The sequence below is a fragment of the Anomaloglossus baeobatrachus genome, chromosome 10 (genome assembly GCF_048569485.1).
Source record: "Anomaloglossus baeobatrachus isolate aAnoBae1 chromosome 10, aAnoBae1.hap1, whole genome shotgun sequence".
In the NCBI taxonomy this organism is placed as follows: Eukaryota; Metazoa; Chordata; class Amphibia; order Anura; family Aromobatidae; genus Anomaloglossus; species Anomaloglossus baeobatrachus.
In genome coordinates, this window is record NC_134362.1 from 19,067,733 (window position 1) to 19,093,475 (window position 25,743).

The following is a 25,743-nucleotide window of genomic DNA, read 5'->3' on the forward strand; positions in this document are numbered from 1 at the left end:
GAAAGACAAAGGAGCATTCCAAGGCCATCAGAGACAAGATCGTGGAGGGTCACAAGGCTGGCAAGGGGTACAAAACCCTTTCCAAGGAGTTGGGCCTACCTGTCTCCACTGTTGGGAGCATCATCCGGAAGTGGAAGGCTTATGGAACTACTGGTAGCCTTCCACGGCCTGGACAGCCTTTGAAAGTTTCCACCCGTGCCGAGGCCAGGCTTGTCCGAAGAGTCAAGGCTAACCCAAGGACAACAAGGAAGGAGCTCCGGGAAGATCTCATGGCAGTGGGGACATTGGTTTCAGTCAATACCATAAGCAACGTACTCCACCGCAATGGTCTCCGTTCCAGACGAGCCCCTAAGGTACCTTTACTTTCAAAGCGTCATGTCAAGGCTCGTCTACAGTTTGCTCATGATCACTTGGAGGACTCTGAGACAGACTGGTTCAAGGTTCTCTGGTCTGATGAGACCAAGATCGAGATCTTTGGTGCCAACCACACACGTGACGTTTGGAGACTGGATGGCACTGCATACGACCCCAAGAATACCATCCCTACAGTCAAGCATGGTGGTGGCAGCATCATGCTGTGGGGCTGTTTCTCAGCCAAAGGGCCTGGCCATCTGGTCCGCATCCATGGGAAGATGGATAGCACGGCCTACCTGGAGATTTTGGCCAAGAACCTCCGCTCCTCCATCAAGGATCTTAAGATGGGTCGTCATTTCATCTTCCAACAAGACAACGACCCAAAGCACACAGCCAAGAAAACCAAGGCATGGTTCAAGAGGGAAAAAAAATCAAGGTGTTGCAGTGGCCTAGTCAGTCTTCTGACCTTAACCCAATTGAAAACTCAAGATTAAAGTCCACATAAGACACCCAAAGAACCTAGATAACTTGGAGAAGATCTGCATGGAGGAGTGTGCCAAGATAACCCCAGAGACCTGTGCCGGCCTGATCAGGTCTTATAAAAGACGATTATTAGCTGTAATTGCAAACAAGGGTTATTCCACAAAATATTAAACCTAGGGGTTGAATAATAATTGACCCACACTTTTATGTTGAAAATTTATTAAAATTTAACTGAGCAACATAACTTGTTGGTTTGTAAGATTTATGCATCTGTTAATAAATCCTGCTCTTGTTTCTTATCAAACCTGCCAAATCTGCAGGGGGTTGAATACTACTTGTAGGCACTGTGTATGTGTACGTGTGTGTATATATATATATATATATATATATATATATATATATGTGTGTATATATATATGTATATGTATGTGTGTGTATATATATATATATGTATGTGTGTGTATATATATATATGCCTGTACGTACGTATGTCTGTCTGTACGTACGTACGTACGTACGTACGTACATATATCTATCTATATATATATATATATATATAATTATACATACACACACAGAAGATATATATGTAATCTACTGTATATTACATAGTGTATTACATATTTACAGTTTATTACAGTTTTTTGTGTTCTAAAGTTGTATCCAATAAATATATTTTATGTTCCATATTATTAAATGTCTGATGTTCACATTCACATGTTCATGTATTACAATACATTTTTCACCTAACTATAAGCACTATATGTCGGAGTCGGTGCAAGAGAAATTGAGGAGTCGAAGGTTTGGTTTACTGACTCCACAGCCCTGATGTCCGGGCCTCCATCTAAACCCCCCTCCCCCCGCAAAACAGGTTTCGGATGCATGCACTGACTGAGCCATTGACTGTAATGTAGCAGACAGTCGCCGTGTCCTCTGTCCTGCACCATTTTTGGGCACATATACGTTTTCTGCAGGCGGACACCCAGACACAGTCCATTACGTCTGGGTGTCCGCCTGCAGAAAGTGTATATGTCCGAAAATGGTGCAAGACAGATCACGCGGTGACTGTCTGCTGTATTAGGCTACTTTCACACATCAGTTTTTTTCCATCAGGTACAATCTGGAAAAAACCGGGTTAAACGGATCCGGTACCGCATCCGTTTTATCCCCATAGATTTGCATTGTTACCGGATTGTACCTGATGGCTTTGCGTTGCATCCGTTTTTTTTCCGGATGCGGCAAAATTTATCAAAGCGGCGGCCGGAGGCAACGTGTCTTGCAACGTTTTTTTTGTCCGGCAAAAAAAACCGCATCGCGCCGGATCCGGCGCGATACGGCATGTTTTCCAATGAAAGCCTATGGACGCCGGATTCGGCGCAATGCGGTAAAAAATGGAGGCGGCTACCGGATCCGTTTTTGTAAACTGCGCATGCACCAAAATTAATTAAAAAAGCTGATCCTTCAAAAAAAAGGACAAACCGGATGCAAAAACGGATGCAAACCGTATCCACCGGATCCGGTTTTGTACACATCCGGCATAACGGATCCGTTAAAAACCGGATCCGGTAGATACGGTTTTACATTTTTTGGCCGGATCCTTTGGATCAGGAAAAAAAAGGATTGTGCCTGAATGCAGAAAACTGATGTGTGAAAGTAGCCTTACAGTCAATGGGCCCGTCGGCGCATGCGTCTGAGACCTGTTTTGCGGGGAGGGGGGGTGGTTCGGATAAAAGCTCTGACAGGACCACTGAATGCAGGTAATAACACAGTATGAAAGGGTCCTTAGGGATAAGCTTACAGGAAAAGTATACTTGGAAACGTGTTAGTTAGGAAGGGTTAGGATAAAAGAAAGGGGATCACAGTAGCAGTCGAAAACCTCTTTAAGGTCTATAGGCTTAGAAAGTAAGCTTTGTAATTAGATCGACTGGCTCAAATATTGCACCATGAGGGCCGTGCTGAATAGTCTGGTCATAAAGCTGAGTGCCGAGTCCATTTATTAATTAACCCCTTCACGACCTTGGACGGATCTATCCGTCCAGGATCGTGTCCCGTTAAGCCCCGCCCCCTGCCGCGGGCAGGCGGCGTGGATCGGCACACATATCAGCTGTTTTCAACAGCTGACATGTGTGCCTGCTAGCCGCGGGTGGAATCGCTTCCACCCGCGGCCATTAACCCCTTAAATCTTGCTGCCAAAGTCTGGCAGCAAGATTTAAATGCGCGCGGCCATGTTTGTTACTCACCGCCGCCCCCACCGGAAGTCACGTGTGTTATCACGTGACTATCGGTGGTTGCCATCGTAGCACAGGGTCATGTGATGACGCCTGCAGCTACGAAGTTTCACTTTCATTTTCCCTCGGCCAAGAGCAGAGGGAAAACCAAAGTGACTGAATCTGCTGATTACAGCGGTAAAGCTGTGATCAGCAGATAGCGATCAGCAATCGGATTGCTGATCGCTATAGCCCCCTAGGGGGACTAGTAAAATAAAAAAAAAAGTAAAAAAAAAAGTTTTAAAAAATAAAAAAAAAAACAAAAAACCTAAAAGTTCAAATCACCCCCCTTTCCCCCCATTGAAAATTAAAGGGTTAAATAAATAAATAAATATACACATATTTGGTATCGCCGCGTTCAGAAATGCCCGATCTATCAAAATATAAAATCAATTAATCTGATTGGTAAACGGCGTAGTCGCAAAAAAATTCCAAACGCCAAAATTACGTTTTTTGGTCGCCGCAAGTTTTACGCAAAATGCAATAACAGGCGATCAAAACGTAGCATCTGCGCAAAAATGGTACCATTTATAAACGTCAGCTCGAGACGCAAAAAATAAGCCATCACTGAGCCATAGATCCTTAAAAATAAGAACGCTACGTGTTTCGGAAAATGGCGCAAAACGTGCGCCACTTTTATTGGACAAACTTGTGAATTTTTTTAACCCCTTAGATACAAGTAAACCTATACATGTTTGGTGTCTACAAACTCGCACCGACCTGAGGCATCACATAGATACCTCAGTTTTACCATATAGTGAACACAGTGAATAAAATATCTCAAAAACTATTGTACGATCACACTTTTTTTGCAATTTTTCCGCACTTGGAATTTTTTTGCCGTTTTCCAGTACACTATATGGTAAAACTTATGGTTTCATTTAAAAGTACAACTTGTCCCGCAAAAAACAAGCCCTCATATGGCAAGATTGATGGAAAAATAAAAATGTTACGCCTCTCAGAAGAAGGGGAGCAAAAAACAAAAACGCAAAAACGGAAAGTGCCCGGGGGCTGAAGGGGTTAAATTGATGATGGGATTATCACTGTTTTTTTTTCTTCTATTTTTGTAGACAACGCCAAACTTTATTGTATAGTGCAGTCAATGGAAGATGTTCATCAGTTACAGGCTGACTTGGACAAACTGAGTGTTTTGGGCATCAAAGATGAGGTGTGAAGGGCAGAAATGTGAAGTTATGGACCTGAGCAATAACAATGTGCAAGCAAATGAGGCATCGCCCATAATAAAACTAGGAGAGGCACTGGTAGAGAAGGATCTGCGTGTACTTGTTATAGAATAACAGCATGCAGTGTCAATCAGCGGCTTCTGATACTGCCATGTGTCAGCCGAGGCATGGACTCGCGGGACAGAACACGACACTACCACTTTATGAAGCCTTTAGGCTGCTTTCACACATCAGTTTTTTGGCATCAGGCACAATCCGGCGAAAAAACTGATGCGACGGATCCGGCGAAAAAACAGATCAGTTGCATCAGTTTTTTCCATCAGTTCCTTCAGTTTTTTGACAGATCCGGTGTGATACTGAGCATGCTCAGTGAAAAAAAAACTGATCCGGGGGCTAGATCCGTTTCTTGCCGCATTACGCTGGATCCGGCGTCCATAGGCTTTATTATAAACCATGCCATACAGCGCCATATCCGGCACGATCCGTTTTTTTTTTTTTTTGCCGGACACAAAAACGTTCCCTTCAATGTTTGATCCGGCTGCCGGAGAAGTAAATTTTGCTGATGAAACGCAAGGCCATCCGGCACAATCCGGCCCTAATGAAAGTCTATGGGGGGAAAAAACGGATCCGGCGACAATAGACGCCGGATCAGTTTTTTCATGTTTTTGCCGGATTGTGCCTGATGGCAAAAAAAACTGATGTGTGAAAGCAGCCTTAGGCTACTTTCACACATCCGGTTTTTGCTCTGCGGCACAATACGGCGCTCTGCAGAAAAACCGCAACCGTTTTTTTTGCCGCCGGTTGCGGTTTTTTTGCATAGGCTTACATTAGTGCCGTATTGTGCCGCATGGGCTTGCGTTCGGTCCGGTTTTTGCCGCATGCGGCAGATTTAGCCGATGCCGCGGCCGGATGGAACGTTGCCTGCAACGTTTTTTGCTCCGGCAAAAAAAAAACGCATCGCGCCGCATCCGGCCGCTGCGGCGCATTTTTCAATGCATGCCTATGGATGCCGGATGCGGCGCGATGCGGAAAAAACGCATCCGGACGCCGCATGCGGTATTTTCCACTGCGCATGCTCAGTAGCGTGCCGCAACCGGAATAAAACGGACGGGCCGCATGTAAAAACGTATGCAAAGGATGCGGTGTTTTCGCAGCATCCGTTGCATAGGTTTCACAGCCGGATTGAGCCTCACTGCTGAAACCGGATGTGTGAAAGTAGCCTTTGCGGGACCTCATCTAGAATATGCCGCTCACTTCTGGGCACCAGCTCATAAAAAGGAGGACACCGTGGAGCTAAAGGTACAAAGAAGAACCACAAAACTGAGGCTATGAGAAAAGATCAAAAGAATTACATTTATTTAGTCTCAAGGGAGGACATTATTAACTCGTTCACTTACGTAAATATCAAATACAAAAATGTGGTCAAAAGTGGTTTCTTGTAAACGCCCCAAAAAGCAGGATCACTCCCTCCTCCTGTAAAGCGGCTCAATCTCCAGAGGATACACGGCTTCTTTACCCCAAATATTAATCTGTGGAGCAGAGACACTGTGAACCAACAATGGATACAAGAAAGGCTTAGATGCTGTTGAGAAGTAACAAAAGTGATTATGTAAAGCCCTTTTCTGTATGTTTGATCCAGTGGATCGAAAATTGGGATCTGGAGGAAAAGATGGTGACTGTATGTATATGCATTGAGGTTGTGCCCTTGCTCCTTCCCTTTATCCTCTCCTGTCCCTTGGTTGAACACGTTGGACATGTCCTTTTTTTCAACCATATGAACTATGCAATTAATGCAAACGAGGCAGGTTTGTCCCCAAATTGAAAAAAACACCATAATCTTACAACAAGTTGTCACAATGGTGCATTATCCCTCCCCACCCCTGATATTAAGATACGTAATTTAGGAGACTAGCTAGAGCCAGAGTCCGAAAATGCTCCATTTAATATCTGGATTGTACAACCCTTATGTCATTGATTTTCAAAGTAAGTACACCAGCCTCATCGGGTCCAAGAGATCTATATATCAATATATGCCATTTGCATTGTGAAATCTTATGACTGATCCCTTTTGAGGCAGCATTGACCTGGATTTTCAAAGTAAGTACACCAGCCTCATTGGGTCTAAGAAAGTAATTTATTAATATATGCCATTTGCATTGTGACAAAGTCTGACAGATCCCTTTTGAGAGAGCATTGACATGAGATTTCAAAGTAAGTACACCAGCCTCATTGGGTCGAAGAGATCTATTTATCAATATATGACATTTGTATTGTGAAATCTTCTGACCAATCCCTTTTGAGGGAGCGTTGTGCTAACCAGGTATTTTCCTAAAAAGCATCTATTTTGGTTTATACAGTGAATATTGTAAGAAAGTAAGTGTCAACTGATGGACGCCTCCTCTTCCTCAATGATCCATAGTAAATAGCCCAGGAGCTTCTATAAATCTCTTAATTACCATTGGCCGGTTATCTTGTCTTGTAGTGTCAGTCACCTGATGCATTCATCTCCTCCATTGTCTTACAGAAGGACAGCTGATACCAGGGAGCAATGGCACAAGATGTAACATCCCTGGGAACTTCATGTGCAGCAGCGGGGACTGTATTCCGGGGAGCTGGCAGTGCGATGGCTTACCCGACTGCTTTGATGAGAGCGATGAAAAAGAATGTCGTAAGTTGAATTTATGCGTTCTTATTTATTTATTTATTTATTTTATTTATTTTTTCCCCCAATAATGACGGAATATGGTGGGTTTTTGTAGAACTAGAAAACCTTGGCTGATGGGACCGGTATGACGCCATCTTTAGAAACAGAGGTAGTGCAAGATATTGCAGCTCATGCACAGTTAGGCCGGTGCACATGCCCTGTAATCATCTGCTATCACTGATCCATTAGAGATCCGTTTGCAAAAAAGTTCTGAAAACACGACTTTTTTTTCTGTTACCGAACAGATGTCGGCTGGATCCGTTTTTAACTTTAACATGGGAGTCTATGGACAACGGATCTGATAATTGATTAGCTATCTATTGTCCATTTGTAACAGATCCGTTAAGAAAACAACTAATCCGTTACAAATGCAAGTACAATGGATGACTAAATAGCAATTCGTTAACGGATCTGTTGTCCATAGACTCCCATGTTAAAAAAACGGATCCGGCAGAAATCAATTTCCCTATGGATCTGTTCTAATGGGTGACTACTAGTGTTGAGCGAGTATGCTTGTCACTACTCGGTACTCGCACGAGTATCACTGTACTCGGGCTACTCGGCGGGTACCGAGTAATTTCGCGATACTCGTGCTGTACTCGTGGTCTTCATGTTGGCGCTCTTTTGAGAGCCAGCCCTCATGCAGGGATTGGCTGGCAGACCGCAATGCCACAGCCCTGTTACTTGTGGAATTGCAGTGCTTGGCCGGCCCTCACAGAATGACCGTGCCTTTAGCCCAACACTTCCCCGCTCGGCTACGGCCCCTCCCGCACTCCACTCCGCGTGTATATATATATATATGCACGCTTACACACACACGCACGTTTTTTTTTTTAATTTACAGTTTTATGGTTTCTACATGCTGCCGGTGGTCATTTCACAAAAATACTCGGGTCTCCCATAGGATAACATTGGGCTCGGTGCTCGGGCCGAGTACACGAGTATCTTGGGATGCTCGGCCCGAGCCTCGAGCACCCGAGCTTTTTAGTACTCGCTCATCACTAGTGACTACAGGACATGTGAACATAGCCTTACTTGCTGCTTAGATGCAATACCAAACATATCCAATGGACAGCTGTGGCGCTGTTATCAGCCATGTTTTTCCAATCCTGGACAGCCCACTTTATAGGCAATGCATCATTAGAAAATGACCTATTGTTAATATCGTTTTGTATTGGGTTTTTTTTTTTTTCATCTCATGATTTGTATTATTTAGAAATGTTGCAATTTTAACATTGGATTATTATTATTACTATTTTATTTATTTTATTACTTTTTTTATTATTGTTATTTATTTTTAGTGCTATTATTTTTAGTGCTATTTTTTAGTACTATTATTTTTAGTACTATTATTAATATTGTTAATATTTTATTACTATTTTATTATTATTTTTAGTATTCTTTTTAGTACTATTATTTTTAGTACTATTCTTTTTAGTACTATTATTATTAATATTTTATTACTATTTTATTATTTTACTATTCTTTTTAGTACTATTATTTTTAGTGCTATTTTTTAGTACTATTATTTTTAGTACTATTGTTATTATTATTGTTATTAATACATAATATTATTATTATATATTATTAAAATAATAATATTAATAATATAATATAAATTCAATAAAATAATAAATATGTTATTATTATTATTTTATTTTAATATTTTTTTAATATTTTAATAAAATTATAAATATAATTAATAATATTATTATTATATTTTATTAGATTTTATTTTTTGCAATATTTTTTTCCCCTAAATTACAATCTGTATTTAAAAACTTAAAAAAAATAGAAATCTTCCAATATTTACACCGGCCACTTGGGCTCTTTTAGACTTCAGCTTTCTCACCTACATTAGCCACAATGAACAGTCTCAGACACTATCATTTGTATTGAAGCATCTAATAAGCATGTGTCATTGAGATCAATGTGAAGGGAGAGGAAGGGGATGAGCTGTGACAACTATTGTGATTAGTGGATCTTGTGTTATCAGCTATGTATGGTCATGTAAACTGTCGTCGTAATACTGCCTCTGATGATAATGAGACTGCTGAAAACTCTGCCAGAAACGACTGTAAAAAGTTTGTAAGACTTTATACATAGTTTCTGAAGACTGGAGCAACCTTGTTTTACCTTTAGTGCCACCTAAGACTATGTGTGCACACTGAGTATTTGGTTGCACTAAATCTGCATCTCTTGGCAGGAAAAACACTGCGTTTTTCAGTGCATTTGGGGTGGAAAAATATCAAAAATGCACCAAGAATTCACATGCAGCAGTTTTTCTTCTGCAGGGGGAAAAAAAAGCAACATGTGTACAAAACTTCTTCAGGAGTCTCATTGATTTTGCTGGCATAAGGTTTCGTGTGCTCAAAAAACTGTGTGCACACAGCCTTCAGCCGACCACGGCCTCGTACATCAGCCTCATATTTGCTTGTGATGCTGTCAGTTTGGATCCGGAGACGCACCGTCCAGCTGGGATTTACATTCAAAATGTGGACAACAAAATACAACCGCTCTACAGTCACATGATTGAGCTCTTACCAAAATTATGGAATCTCCCTTCAAGTAGATTTCAAGGTACAGCCCCAATTTTCTGCAAAATCAATTGATATCTCTGGGTTTGTGCTACATTGAGCACTTCGGTGCCACAATCCCCCAGATTATCCCGGCTTACAATGGGTAAATGTCTATGCTCTCAGCCTGATTGAGTTCTCCTCCTAGGTAGGTAAAAAAACCCAAAACACATAGTTTTTTGGAAAAAAACAAAACAAAAACGCTCCCCCCCCCACAGTTTCTGAGGGTCACCATTTTATTAAAAAAAACAAACAAAAAAAAAACAACCACCCCATGTAGGTCCGCCATAGTCCGGGGAATCTGATGTAGTCCCGGGGGAGTCCGACGCAGGCCCGGGGGAGTCCGACGCAGGCCCGGGGGAGTCCGACGCAGCCCCGGGGGAGTCCGACGCAGCCCCGGGGGAGTCCGACGCAGCCCCGGGGGAGTCCGACGCAGCCCCGGGGGAGTCCGACGCAGCCCCGGGGGAGTCCGACGCAGCCCCGGGGGAGTCCGACGCAGCCCCGGGGGAGTCCGACGCAGCCCCGGGGGAGTCCGACGCAGCCCCGGGGGAGTCTGCCATAGCCCCGGGGAAACCCGGTGTAGTCCATAAATGGAAGCCTTAAAGATATAAAAAGAGAGAAATACAAAATAAACTATCCCTCATTCACTAATGTATTAGAAAGCAAAGTTCCCAGCTCCGACGTAGTCCAGCGGTTTCCACAACATTCCTTGAGTACTTAGATCAAAGTCCATAGCGCCTCAGCACGAGGCTCCATAGACTTTGAGCAGCAGCCACTCCCGGCTCACATTGTGCTCAACGAGACCTGGACCGCTGATGAGCGGTGACGTCAGGAATGCCACCGCTTATCACTGATTATTAGGTTAAGCACCCTTTAGTGCCACATGAAAGGCACTAAAGGGTGCAAATTTATACTATATAGGGGGAGGACATCGCATATCAGCAGAATATTATCCATCTACCTATATCTTTATTTTTGTGTGTGTATTTGTTTATATTGAGACATTGAACTCTTTGCTTTTACTATTAGTTCTGCTGTCTTTGTTACCGGATATGTTTTGTGTTAAATGCTCTTTCTCTATGCGTGAACACACTAAATTTTTTTTTTTTTTTTTTTTTTTACCTGCGGATTTTCCTTCATCTATTGCGCAGTCGTCCACCAGTCCTTTACCATGTTCCCTCTGAAACCTTGTGACCCCCATTAAATTGGGGGCTCCTTTTGGTATCATGGGGCAGTCACACTTATGGGGTCATACGGCCCGGATCGTAGTCTCTTCCGTTCTCTGCAGAAGTTGTGATTAATCAGCCGATCACTGGGACTTATCCACGGCATCTTCAAAATACAGTTCTACATAATAAATCCCGTAATGACCGCAGTAAAAAAAAAACAATTGACTATTGCTGAGGGATTAACCGCCACTTTATGCTCCTATTATTGGCTTTTTTGGGAGCTTGTTTGAGAGCAGTGAAATCTGTGTATTAATCACCGAATGTATTATGGCAGAATGCAGACTACCACCAGCAGCTTGTATTCTGCAGACAGATTTGTGACTATACAGTTTGATTTCTTTTTGTCCATGGTGCTGTGTTTGAATAAAATTATTATTATTATTATTTTATATAGCGCTATTAATTCCACAGCGCTTTACTTACATTGGCAACACTGTCCCCATTGGGGCTCACAATTTAAAGTCCCTATCTGTATGTCTTTGGAGTGTGTTATGCATCTCTTTTGCTTGCGGAGGGAACAATTTCTATTTTTCTCACTACGGGTAGAAAACCTGCACCCAGCGCAGTCACGATTTTTGCAAAATTGATTATAAACCCTGAGTTTTGCTGCAGTTTGATCAGACCGTGTAAATCCAGCCTTGGCATTGTATCTGGTCTAGTCTATCTCGGTGACCTAAATACATCAGCAACAGACGCGCCAATCTCCCCCCTGTCCCCATTGTGTATCCGTGTAGATTAAGGCGTTTTATGTAAATGACACAGTCATTTTAATATACTTTGTAGTTTGTTTCCCCCAGTTTTTATGATCTTTTCGTCGTCACTGAATTGGCTGTGCAACAATATAAAATGATATACACCCGGCGAAGCCCCTGGTTTCCCCCCACGGATGGTGCGGCTGCCAGGGACACCCCCCCTCCTCCCCTGGATGAAGTGGCTACCGGAGGACCCCCACCCGGATAGGGGGGCTGCCAGAGGGGTCCCCCCATCGGGAAATCATTGGAACCCCAGATGAACTTTACCAGAGGGTCCCAGGACCCCGGATGAGGCGGCTTCTTGAGAATTATTGGAAACTCAGTTTTCTCATGAGCCAGATCAGAAACCCCCATACTTTGCACTGACGAGGTGCAAGCACCCCGAAACACCGTGTCTGCAAATTGGGATTCTGATCTGGCTTATATATCCTGAGTCATATTGCAAAGGATTGTTAAAAATCCACTTGTGACTTTTAGGATCGCTACTTCCAATAGGTGGCGCTGCGCTAGAGTTTGTCTCCTTTACTGGAGAGACAATTTGGAAACCCAGTTTAACCTGTTACCAGAGGTCTCTGAAACAAAGAATGTGTTACATGAGTTAATCTTTTCCGGGCCATCTTCCTTCAGTAGGACTGTCAGGACTCAAGGGCTCCTACATTTTTATCTGCACTGATACATTGTAGCAAAACTTAGTACAGGAAAAAGATTGGAGCTGCCAATTTATTTAGCTCAAAAGAACGTTTTCCTTCATAGCAAGATCTTCAGTGTTGCAGACTTTTTCTTAGTGCAGTAAGTGAATACTATTATGACAAATGCGTGTTACTTCATAAATACTTTTACTAGAAGCCCAAACTCTGGAATGATCACGGGGCCCAGGATCTGTTACATTGTTGCACATGTGACTTCTTGCAGTTACTGTTACTTCTCATGTGCCTCTGCTGCCTCTGCTGGTCCAGGGCAGTACTACATCGTTGTCCCTAGATTGCACATCCCATTGCTTATCCAGAGCTCTCGGTCCTATGAATGAACCTAGTGTGTGTATATATAATATTGTGCCGGAGATGACGCAAAGCGACAGCCGTCTGAGGCTTTCCTAAGGCGAAGCTGTTGTGATCTGCTCTTTTATCATTTCATGTGAATCCCGGCTGCAGCGCGCGGTTCTGTGATAGCCGCAGCCGCAGACACCGCTTCCTCGACGGCTCCTTCACAACTGATTTTCCTTGATGGCAAATAGATAATGGTCTGCAGCTCGGGGACGCGGAATAGTGACAGATCTGTAGAGAAGACTATTCTCTCCAGACCCGAGCCCATTACATAGTTGGTGTCTTGGAAAATAAAGCATGTACACCCAAAACTGTCAGCGGGGGGCCGCCAGGGACATTATAAATGGGCCAATGGCCGTGTTCTGGGCTCAGTACTGGCGTGTGAGCCACACATGTATCTCCCATACAAATCTACCATGGATGCTCCTCTCCTCTCATGCACAGCCTGTGTGATTCCTCCTCCTCCCTCCACAGAATCTACCATGGATGCTCCTCTCTCCTGTCATACACAGCCTGTGTGATTCCTCCTCCTCCCTCCACAGAATCTACCATGGATGCTCCTCTCTCCTGTCATACACAGCCTGTGTGATTCCCCCTCCCCCTCCTCCAGAATCTACCATGGATGCTCCTCTCTCCTGTCATACACAGCCTGTGTGATTCCCCCTCCCCCACCTCCAGAATCTACCATGGATGCTCCTCTCCTGTCATACACAGCCTGTGTGATTCCTCCTCCTCCCTCCACAGAATCTACCATGGATGCTCCTCTCTCCTGTCATACACAGCCTGTGTGATTCCCCCTCCCCCTCCTCCAGAATCTACCATGGATGCTCCTCTCTCCTGTCATACACAGCCTGTGTGATTTCCCCCTCCCCCTCCTGCAGAATCTACCATGGATGCTCCTCTCTCCTGTCATGCACAGCCTGTGTGATTCCTCCTCCTCCCTCCACAGAATCTACCATGGATGCTCCTCTCTCCTGTCATACACAGCCTGTGTGATTCCCCCTCCCCCTCCTGCAGAATCTACCATGGATGCTCCTCTCCTCTCATACACAGCCTGTGTGATTCCTCCTCCCCCTCCTGCAGAATCTACCATGGATGCTCCTCTCTCCTGTCATACACAGCCTGTGTGATTCCCCCTCCCCCTCCTGCAGAATCTACCATGGATGCTCCTCTCTCCTGTCATGCACAGCCTGTGATTCCCCCTCCCCCTCCTCCTGCAGAATCTACCATGGATGCTCCTCTCTCCTGTCATACACAGCCTGTGTGATTCCTCCTCCTCCCTCCACAGAATCTACCATGGATGCTCCTCTCCTGTCATACACAGCCTGTGTGATTCCCCCTCCCCCTCCTCCAGAATCTACCATGGATGCTCCTCTCTCCTGTCATACACAGCCTGTGTGATTCCCCCTCCCCCTCCTCCAGAATCTACCATGGATGCTCCTCTCTCCTGTCATGCACAGCCTGTGTGATTCCTCCTCCTCCCTCCACAGAATCTACCATGGATGCTCCTCTCTCCTGTCATACACAGCCTGTGTGATTCCCCCTCCCCCTCCTCCAGAATCTACCATGGATGCTCCTCTCTCCTGTCATGCACAGCCTGTGTGATTCCTCCTCCTCCCTCCACAGAATCTACCATGGATGCTCCTCTCTCCTGTCATACACAGCCTGTGTGATTCCCCCTCCCCCTCCTGCAGAATCTACCATGGATGCTCCTCTCCTGTCATACACAGCCTGTGTGATTCCCCCCTCCTGCAGAATCTACCATGGATGCTCCTCTCCTGTCATACACAGCCTGTGTGATTCCCCCTCCCCCTCCTGCAGAATCTACCATGGATGCTCCTCTCCTGTCATACACAGCCTGTGTGATTCCCCCTCCCCCTCCTGCAGAATCTACCATGGATGCTCCTCTCTCCTGTCATACACAGCCTGTGTGATTCCTCCTCCTCCCTCCACAGAATCTACCATGGATGCTCCTCTCTCCTGTCATACACAGCCTGTGTGATTCCCCCTCCCCCTCCTGCAGAATCTACCATGGATGCTCCTCTCCTGTCATACACAGCCTGTGTGATTCCCCCTCCCCCTCCTCCAGAATCTACCATGGATGCTCCTCTCTCCTGTCATACACAGCCTGTGTGATTCCCCCTCCCCCTCCTGCAGAATCTACCATGGATGCTCCTCTCCTGTCATACACAGCCTGTGTGATTCCCCCTCCCCCTCCTGAGAATCTACCATGGATGCTCCTCTCTCCTGTCATGCACAGCCTGTGTGATTCCTCCTCCTCCCTCCACAGAATCTACCATGGATGCTCCTCTCTCCTGTCATACACAGCCTGTGTGATTCCCCCTCCCCCTCCTGCAGAATCTACCATGGATGCTCCTCTCCTGTCATACACAGCCTGTGTGATTCCCCCTCCTGCAGAATCTACCATGGATGCTCCTCTCCTGTCATACACAGCCTGTGTGATTTCCCCCTCCCCCTCCTGCAGAATCTACCATGGATGCTCCTCTCCTGTCATACACAGCCTGTGTGATTCCCCCTCCCCCTCCTGCAGAATCTACCATGGATGCTCCTCTCCTGTCATACACAGCCTGTGTGATTCCCCCTCCCCCTCCTGCAGAATCTACCATGGATGCTCCTCTCCTGTCATACACAGCCTGTGTGATTCCCCCTCCCCCCTCCTGCAGAATCTACCATGGATGCTCCTCTCTCCTGTCATGCACAGCCTGTGTGATTCCTCCTCCTCCCTCCACAGAATCTACCATGGATGCTCCTCTCTCCTGTCATACACAGCCTGTGTGATTCCCCCTCCCCCTCCTCCAGAATCTACCATGGATGCTCCTCTCTCCTGTCATACACAGCCTGTGTGATTCCTCCTCCTCCCTCCACAGAATCTACCATGGATGCTCCTCTCTCCTGTCATACACAGCCTGTGTGATTCCCCCTCCCCCTCCTGCAGAATCTACCATGGATGCTCCTCTCTGGTCATACACAGCCTGTGTGATTCCTCCTCCCCCTCCTGCAGAATCTACCATGGATGCTCCTCTCCTGTCATGCACAGCCTGTGTGATTCCCCCTCCCCCTCCTGCAGAATCTACCATGGATGCTCCTCTCCTCTCATGCACACCCTGTGTGATTCCTCCTCCTCCCTCCACAGAATCTACCATGGATGCTCCTCTCTCCTGTCATACACAGCCTGTGTGATTCCCCCTCCCCCTCCTGCAGAATCTACCATGGATGCTCCTCTCTCCCCTGTCTTACACAGCCTGTGTGATTCCCCCTCCCCCTCCGCAGAGTCTACCATGGATGCTCCTCTCTCCTGTCATACACAGCCTGTGTGATTCCCCCTCCCCCTCCTCCAGAATCTACCATGGATGCTCCTCTCCTGTCATACACAGCCTGTGTGCCCCTCCCCCTCCTGCAGAATCTACCATGGATGCTCCTCTCTCCTGTCATACACAGCCTGTGTGATTCCTCCTCCTGCAGAATCTACCATGGATGCTCCTCTCTCCTGTCATACACAGCCTGTGTGATTTCCTCCCTGCAGAATCTACCATGGATGCTCCTCTCTCCTGTCATACACAGCCTGTGTGATTCCTCCTCCCCCTCCTCCAGAATCTACCATGGATACTCCTCTCTCCTGTCATACACAGCCTGTGTGATTCCCCCTCCCCCTCCTGCAGAATCTACCATGGATGCTCCTCTCCTGTCATACACAGCCTGTGTGATTCCCCCTCCCCCTCCTGCAGAATCTACCATGGATGCTCCTCTCTCCTGTCATACACAGCCTGTGTGATTCCCCCTCCCCCTCCTCCAGAATCTACCATGGATACTCCTCTCCTGTCATACACAGCCTGTGTGATTCCCCCTCCCCCTCCGCAGAATCTACCATGGATGCTCCTCTCCTGTCATACACAGCCTGTGTGATTCCCCCTCCCCCTCCTCCAGAATCTACCATGGATGCTCCTCTCCTGTCATACACAGCCTGTGTGATTCCCCCTCCCCCTCCTCCAGAATCTACCATGGATACTCCTCTCCTGTCATACACCAGCCTGTGTGATTCCCCCTCCCCCTCCTGCAGAATCTACCATGGATGCTCCTCTCCTGTCATACACAGCCTGTGTGATTCCCCCTCCCCCTCCTCCAGAATCTACCATGGATGCTCCTCTCTCCTGTCATGCACAGCCTGTGTGATTCCTCCTCCCCCTCCTCCAGAATCTACCATGGATACTCCTCTCCTGTCATGCACAGCCTGTGTGATTCCCCCTCCCCCTCCTCCAGAATCTACCATGGATGCTCCTCTCTCCTGTCATACACAGCCTGTGTGATTCCTCCTCCCCCTCCTCCAGAATCTACCATGATGCTCCTCTCTCCTGTCATACACAGCCTGTGTGATTTCCCCCCTCCTCCAGAATCTACCATGGATGCTCCTCTCTCCTGTCATGCACAGCCTGTGTGATTCCTCCTCCCCCTCCTGCAGAATCTACCATGGATGCTCCTCTCTCCTGTCATACACAGCCTGTGTGATTCCTCCTCCCCCTCCTCCAGAATCTACCATGGATGCTCCTCTCTCCTGTCATACACAGCCTGTGTGATTCCCCCTCCCCCTCCTCCAGAATCTACCATGGATACTCCTCTCTGGTCATACACAGCCTGTGTGATTCCCCCTCCCCCTCCTGCATAATCTACCATGGATGCTCCTCTCTCCTGTCATACACAGCCTGTGTGTGATTCCTCCTCCCCCTCCTGCAGAATCTACCATGGATGCTCCTCTCCTGTCATACACAGCCTGTGTGATTTCCCCCTCCCCCTCCTGCAGAATCTACCATGGATGCTCCTCTCTCCTGTCATACACAGCCTGTGTGATTCCCCCTCCCCCTCCTGCAGAATCTACCATGGATGCTCCTCTCTCCTGTCATACACAGCCTGTGTGATTCCCCCTCCCCCTCCTGCAGAATCTACCATGATGCTCCTCTCTCCTGTCATGCACAGCCTGTGATTCCCCCTCCCCCTCCTCCTGCAGAATCTACCATGGATGCTCCTCTCTCCTGTCATGCACAGCCTGTGTGATTCCCCCTCCCCCTCCTGCAGAATCTACCATGGATGCTCCTCTCTCCTGTCATACACAGCCTGTGTGATTCCTCCTCCCCCTCCCCCTCCTCCAGAATCTACCATGGATGCTCCTCTCTCCTGTCATACACAGCCTGTGTGATTCCTCCTCCCCCTCCTGCAGAATCTACCATGGATGCTCCTCTCTCCTGTCATGCACAGCCTGTGTGATTCCTCCTCCCCCTCCTGCAGAATCTACCATGGATGCTCCTCTCTCCTGTCATGCACAGCCTGTGTGATTCCTCCTCCCCCTCCTGCAGAATCTACCATGGATGCTCCTCTCTCCTGTCATGCACAGCCTGTGTGATTCCTCCTACCATGGATGGGTATCTTGTCTTTTTTGTTCCTCTGTTATTCCTCCTGGAAATGTAGAAATGCACTGAATGTTACCAAGGACCACCTTATCAAAGTCTGGTTGGATAGTGTTACGCCCCCTTACTACATAGTCATCCATACTGGCTGATTTCGGTGGGAGCAGACGACTATCTGGTGTGTATGGAGGTCTCGTGATTGTCCCCGATGGATTTTGGACACCGATCCTTTTATTTTCAGGCGACAGAAGCTGCGGTCAGAGGTGTCTGGAAACTCTTTACTACTTTTGAGTTGAGAGATATCTCGAGTATGGTCATGTTGATGTGTCCCCCTCCTGGCAGCACACAGCTGTCCATTTATTTATACATTTCCAGGAGGAGTAACAGAGGAGTGATGCCCAGTTCTAAGTAGATGTTTGTTTTCATCCATTTTTGAGGGGCGTAGGGCAACATTTGCAATGTAAAGTGAATTCTACACCTTGTGACCACACGTCTGCTCTTTTCCTTCGGCGTCTTCCCACGGGGTTAGGATTTGTGACTCCGCAGTGGTAAAACCGCTGATTCTGCATTATTGATACCAGAACAGAGCGTCTATCCTGACCGGATCCATTCAATCCAAATGCATCCAGCTGATCAAGGAAAGGGATCAATAAAGTCCCGAGTTCTAGTTATTGGAAAACATCAGCTCTTTAAAGTCAGAGTTAGGGCTCATTCAGACGTCCGTCGGATTTCTGTCTGATCTCGGACCGCAAAGCGCCGACTGGTCACCGGTCTCCAAGTCCGAGCGTGACCGCCTCATAGGAATATATGAAGCTGTCCGTCAGCTCGGGAAAGCGCCGCCAGTCTGTGCTCGGACCATTCGGCATGGATATCGGAATGATCACAGCAGATTAACCTCTTAGATGCCGCTGTTAAATTTGTCTCCAGCATTTAAGAGGTTGGAATTGGAGGTTCATATCCCCTAATGAGACCAACAAAGATATTAAAAACCTATATTGCCCCCCTGGCTATACAGTACAGACGTGCTGCACCTGCTGCAGCCGGGATAATAATAATAATAATTTTATTCATTTATATAGCGCTCTTAATTTCACAGCACTTTACATACATTGGCAACACTGTCCCCATTGGGGCTCACAATCTAGAGTCCCTATCTGTATGTCTTTGGAGTGTGGAGGAAACCGGAGAACCCGGAGGAAACCCACGCAAACACGGGGAGAACATACAAACTCCTTGCAGATGGTGTCCCTTGGTGGGATTTCAACCCAGGACCCCAGCGCTGCAAGACTGCAGTGCTAACCACTGAGCCACCACAAGACTGCAGTGCTAACCACTGAGCCACCACAAGACTGCGGTGCTAACCACTGAGCCACCACAAGACTGCAGTGCTAACCACTGAGCCACCACCAGACTGCAGCACTAACCACTGAGCCGCCGTGCAGCCAGAGTTCTCCAATCCTGGCTGTATAACTCCTGTGGGTAGGCAGTAAAGATGCACACACAGGTTTCCAGTCCAACTCTGTGTTTTATTCACTCTGGTAAGAAAGAAAGAAAGGCAGTCTTACATCAGATGGGAATGCAATGCACAGGTCCAGCTTATCACACAGCATAGTATAGGGCCCGGACATGCCAGTCCACATGTATGATGCTCCCACAAAGCAGGCTTCCTTCCAAAACCCACCGAGGAGTTATTGCTGCCCCTTTATGCTACCCTAACCCCTGCAACTGCAACTCGGGCCATGCTCCAAAAACCCGGACTAGCAGAGAAGGTCCAGGCCAAGGCTCCCCTACCCCTCGCTGCGTCACACACCCGTTAGATTATTCCGTCAATAGCAACTGCAACAATCTAAGCATTTAGCAAAGGTTTCTGTTCAACCATTGCTAAACTCCACCATTAGGCTATGTGCGCACACTGCGTTTTTATCGCGTTTTTGCGGTGCGTTTTTGGGCGTTTTGGGGCTCAAAACTGCATGACTGCTTCCCCAGCAAAGCCTATGACGTTTCTATTTTGTTGTCCGCCACAGTGCAGTTTTGTTTGTCTGTGTTTTTGAGCTAAAAAAAAAAAAATGGTCATGTCAATTCTTGTGTTTTTTTTCCCGTTTTTTTCTGCGTATTGGAAAAAATGCAGTAATTAAAAACGCTGCCAAAAACGCAAAAAAAAGCAGTAAAATGCGGTGTGTCTTTACCACTGCGTATTTGCCGCGGGTGCGTTTTTGTGCGTTTTTTTGCGGCAGAAAAAATGCAGCGTGCGCACATAGCCTAGCATCTACCCCCCTTATCCACTAATGGGTTGGTAAAGCAGCTGCGAGCCAAAAAAAGAGCCTCCAGGTCTCCATTTTATGACACCCATCACACACTACTTTTATTATGTCTAAAACTAAAAAGTAAAGTAGCGGTAATTACTGTTCTGGCTCTGACGACTCGCTATAATATGAGAGCGCTGTGCACATCCAGGCTGCTTTACCATACCTGCGTTTGGATACGAGGCGCGCTGTTTCCAGTGAGAGGATAATATTTAATTGTTCTCAAAAAGTAACAAAAAGGAATTCCTGTAATCATTCTGCAAAAAAAAAAAAAACCCATAAAGCATTGTCATTTTGTAAGTGCTCCATATATATATATAATATAGATTTTTTTTTTAATATATATATATATATATATATATATATATATATATATATATATATATATATATATATATATATATATATATATATATATATATATATATATATATATATATATATATTAAAAAAAAATTCTATCTATAACTATAACTATAGATATAGATATAGATATATATATATATTTATTATATTGTGAGGTAGCGTGGTCGGCTGCGCAGCAGAAGACACGGGATCCAGGCACCAAGGTTCACAGCACACGGTTTAATAGTCAAACAAAAGTCCACATCTCCTGCAGAGAACTCAGGAAGTTGTGTTCACTCCCTCACACCCGGCCCTTGTTCCTGTTTCCTTTTAACCCTTCATTCAGCTTGTAGGGAAACAGCATTAACCCCTGAGTGGAGTTACTTTCTATCATGGAGTGAGCACAACCGGGGCGAGACATACCGGCCGTCATAGATAACCCCGGTCACAGTCTCACATACCCCCCCCTCAGTTCAAGCGTGCGGGGTTGAACTCCTGCCATCAAACACGGGCCGCGGGACAAGGCATCGGCGTTGCCCTGCAACCTACCGGCCCGGAGTTCAACCGTAAACCGGAAGTTCTGCAGAGAAAGGAACCATCGGGTAACCCGGGCATTCCGATCCTTGGCGGACCTCATCCAGACCAGTGGAGAGTGATCCGTCACCAAGCGAAACTGCCGTCCCAGCAGGTAATAGCGTAGGGACTCCAAGGCCCATTTAATCGCCAGGCACTCCTTCTCCACTACGCTGTAATTCCGCTCGGGAGGGGTGAGCTTCCTACTCAAGAAGGTGACGGGGTGTTCCTCCCCCTGAACCACCTGAGACAGCACTGCCCCCAGGCCGACCTCTGAGGCGTCAGTCTGTACTATAAACTCCTTCCGGAAATCAGGGTTGACCAGAACGGGTTGTCCGCACAGGACCCCCTTCAGGGCCCGGAAGGAGTCCTCGGCTTGCGGAGTCCAGCGCACCATGACGGACTTCTTGCCTTTGAGAAGGTCCGTCAAGGGGGCTGATAGTCCCGCAAAATCTCTTACAAACCTCCTGTAGTACCCCACGATACCCAGGAAGGCCCTAACCTGCTTCGTGGTCAGGGGTCTAGGCCACTTCTGGATCGCCTCAACCTTGTTAATTTGGGGCTTAATCACTCCTTGGCCTATCACGTAGCCCAAGTAGCAGGCTTCCGTGAGTCCCAACGCACATTTCTTGGGATTGGCTGTCAGTCCGGCTGTTCGAAGCGCGTCCACCACCGCTTGTACCTGTTCCAAGTGGGTCTGCCACTCGGAGCTGTAAATAATGATGTCATCAAGGTATGCTGATGCATACGCCTGGTGGGGTTCCAGCACCAAGTCCATCAACCTCTGGAACGTGGCCGGAGCGCCATGTAACCCAAAAGGCAAGACAACATAGTGGAAGAGACCCTCCGGCGTAACAAAAGCGGTTTTCTCCTTGGCGGACTCCGTCAGTGGCACCTGCCAGTACCCCTTGGTCAGGTCGAGCGTGGTAAAATACCGCGCCTGTCCCAGCCTATCAATCAGCTCATCCACCCGGGGCATGGGGTAGAGATCGAACTTGGATATTTCGTTCAATCTCCTAAAGTCATTGCAGAACCTTAAGGAGCCATCGGGTTTTGGTATTAGGACAATCGGACTAGCTCATTCACTCCGGGATTTTTCGATGACCCCTAGTCGTAGCATTGTCTTCACTTCCTCTGATATGGCTTGTCTTCGAGCCTCCGGTACCCGGTATGACTTCAGGCGTACCTTCAGGTGAGGCTCGGTGAACATGTCATGTCGTATCAGACTTGTCCTACCAGGCAGCTCGGAGAAAACATCGGGGTTCTGCTGAACCAGCCGTCTGGCCTCTCGCCTCTGTTGCTTGGTGAGGGCTTCTCCAATCCTTACTTCCGGTTCGTCCTCTCCGGAGGTCGCTGGAGCCGGATTTGAACGAGCCGAAGAGGAGGGAGATGGGGAAAAATCAACCATCAGGCTTTCCCGTTCCTGCCAAGGTTTTAATAGGTTGACATGGTATATTTGTTCAGGTTTCCGCCTACCGGGCTGCAATACCTTATAGTTGACCACCCCGACTCTTTCCTTTATCTCGTAGGGGCCTTGCCACTGAGCCAGGAATTTACTCTCCGCCGTGGGGATTAATACCAACACCCGATCCCCGGGTTTAAAGGTCCGCACGGTGGCTTGTCTATTGTAGCGGCCGCTTTGCGCGGCCTGAGCCTCCTGTAAATGCTCCTTCACAATTGGCATGACCGCGCTTATGCGGTTCTGCATTCCTAAAATGTGTTCAATCACATTTTTATGGGGGGTGGGCTCTTGCTCCCATGTTTCCTTTGCCAGGTCCAACAATCCCCGGGGATGTCGCCCGTATAACAATTCAAAAGGCGAAAACCCCGTGGATGCCTGTGGCACCTCACGGATGGCAAACATCAAATAGGGAAGCATCATATCCCAGTCTTTCCCGTCTTTGGAGATCACCCTTTTGAGCATGGTTTTCAGGGTTTTATTGAATCGTTCTACTAACCCATCCGTCTGAGGATGATACACAGACGTACGCAACTGCTTGATCTGGAGTAGCCGGCATAGCTCTTTGGTCACTTTAGACATGAATGGGGTCCCCTGATCCGTAAGGATCTCCTTGGGCAACCCCACCCGGCAGAACACAGCAAACAACTCCCGAGCTATAAGCTTCGCCGCAGTATGTCTGAGAGGTATCGCCTCTGGATACCGAGTGGCATAGTCAACGATCACTAGGATGTGTTGGTGCCCTCGAGCAGACTTTACGAGGGGCCCCACCAGATCCATCCCTATCCGTTCAAAAGGGACTTCTATAATGGGTAACGGTACCAACGGACTGCGAAAGTGGGTCAGGGGTGCGGTAAGCTGACACTCCGGGCAGGTTTCGCAGAACCGTTTTACCTCCCCAAAGACCCCGGGCCAATAGAACCTTTGCAATATTCGCTCCTGCGTTTTCTTGACCCCCAGGTGGCCACTCATCAGATGTTTATGAGCCAAGTCGAGGACCCGCTGGCGATACGGCTGGGGCACCACCAACTGCTCTACCCCCACGCCCCGTATTTCATCTACCCGGTAGAGTAAATCCTGCTTAAGAGCGAAATGGGGGTACCTTACCTGGGCACCGGGCAGCTGTGCCACCCCATCAACTACTGTCACCCGACTCCGGGCATGTATTAATTTAGGGTCCTGGAGTTGGGCTGTCCCAAACGTATCCGGGGACGCCTCCAACTCCGGGATGGGCTCGACCGTCTCAGCCTCTCCTGCCAATACCTCTAGGGGCGACCTATCTGGTTCACATTCTGTCCCTATCATGGGGACCCCTACGGCAGGCGTCCCGGATTCGGGATTGTCGGGCTCAGGTCCCGGACTGTCCAATACCTGAAGGGACTTAGGAGGCCCCTTCCATAGAGTCCAAAAATACGGCAGATCCCTTCCTAGGATCACATCATAGGGAAGAGAGTTCATAAGTTCCACCTCATGTTGCACCTGTCCGCAGGGTGCTGTGATGGTGACAACCCCCGTGGGATAGTCTCGGCGTTCCCCATGTATGCAAACCACCCCCACGGTACGTCCTGTGGCCTTTATGTTAGCCCTTAGGGTTGATCGCACAAGGGTCACTAAGCTTCCGGAATCCAACAAGCCTGTAACCGGACATCCATTAACCTGTATTTGGCACAAGTGGGGCGCAGTCTCCGGGGAGACCAGGTCCACGGTATACACCGCCTGAGCATACATTGAACCCCGCCGGGTAACCCCACAATCCATGGGCTCCGTGGTGAGTGGACACTGAGCTTCCATATGCCCCACCCGCTGGCACCGCCAACATCTAATAGGGAAGGTAACCCCCTTGACGAGTTGTCGTTTAGGGTACATGGCCTTCCGGACCTCAGGGACGGCGGGCGCGGCCTCAGAAGGGACGGTAGCGGTCTCCCGCACCGGTGTCAGCGGTGGGTCCTTGGCCCGAGGCTTGGAGGGGCCGGACCGACGAGCGGCACGCAAAGTCTCAGTGTCCCGTATCAAGTCCTGCGTAGCCACATGCCGCTCCACCAGGGACACTAATTGGTCCAGGGTACTCGGGTCGCCCTGTCCTACCCACCGTTGAATGGTGACGGGTAAAGTGCGCACAAAACGATCAACTACTACCCTTTCCACCATTTGTGCCGGGCTCAGAGTGTCAGGCTGCAACCACTTTTTTACGAGATGCAACAAGTCATAGGCCTGGGAGCGTACGGGTTTGGCTTCCTCATAGAACCACTGATTTACCCGCTGAGCCCGTACATAGGTATTCACCCCCAACCGAGCCAGTATTTCGGCTTTCAAAGTCGCATATTCTATGGCGTCCTCGGTACAGAGGTCCAGGTACGCTTTTTGGGGCTCCCCCGTCAGAAAGGGCGACAATACCTCAGCCCACTGGGGGGTCGGCAGTTTTTCCCGCTCGGCCACCCGCTCAAACACCGCCAGGAACGCTTCCACATCATCCCCCGGGGTCATCTTTTGCAACGCTTGTCTCACCGCTTTCCGGACGCTGCCGTCGTCACCCGATCCCGGGGTTGTTGCTGCCGGTCCGGCACGGATCGACTTGGCCAGGAGAACCATTTGTTCTTGGTGCCTCTGTTCCTGCAATTTCAAGGATTGCTGCTGATGATCCAACGTCCGGAGCAGGTGTGTATTCGTCTGTTGTTGCTGTGCAGTAGCCTGAGCCAGCTGCTTTAGTATGTCCTCCATGGCGTCGCCGGGTTTGGGCTGTAGTATAGCCGCTCGAATCCAGGACATGTGCTGCTGGGTCACCAGGGATGGATGCTACACCTCACTGGGCTGGCATGCCCGCATTCTCCACCATATGTGAGGTAGCGTGGTCGGCTGCGCAGCAGAAGACACGGGATCCAGGCACCAAGGTTCACAGCACACGGTTTAAGGCTGTGTTCACACACTGCGTTTTTTACCTGCGTTTTTGGTCCGTTTTTGGTCCGTTTTTGCTGCAGAAATTTCTTGAGAAATTCTTGTAACCTTTCTGCAGACATTCCCCAGCAAAACCTATGGCAAAAAAAATTAGCTGTGCAC

General features: G+C 47.8%; 1 protein-coding gene across 1 annotated transcript in view; it reads left to right on the forward strand.

Annotated features, from left to right (window-relative positions):
- LDLRAD3 (low density lipoprotein receptor class A domain containing 3) overlaps positions 1–25,743 on the forward strand; it is a 175,865-nt gene that overhangs the window by 53,114 nt on the left and 97,008 nt on the right. Inside the window, exon 2 of the mRNA XM_075327057.1 lies at positions 6,813–6,956. Within this exon, the coding sequence (XP_075183172.1) occupies positions 6,813–6,956 (144 nt within the window). The remainder of the gene's footprint in view (positions 1–6,812; positions 6,957–25,743) is intronic.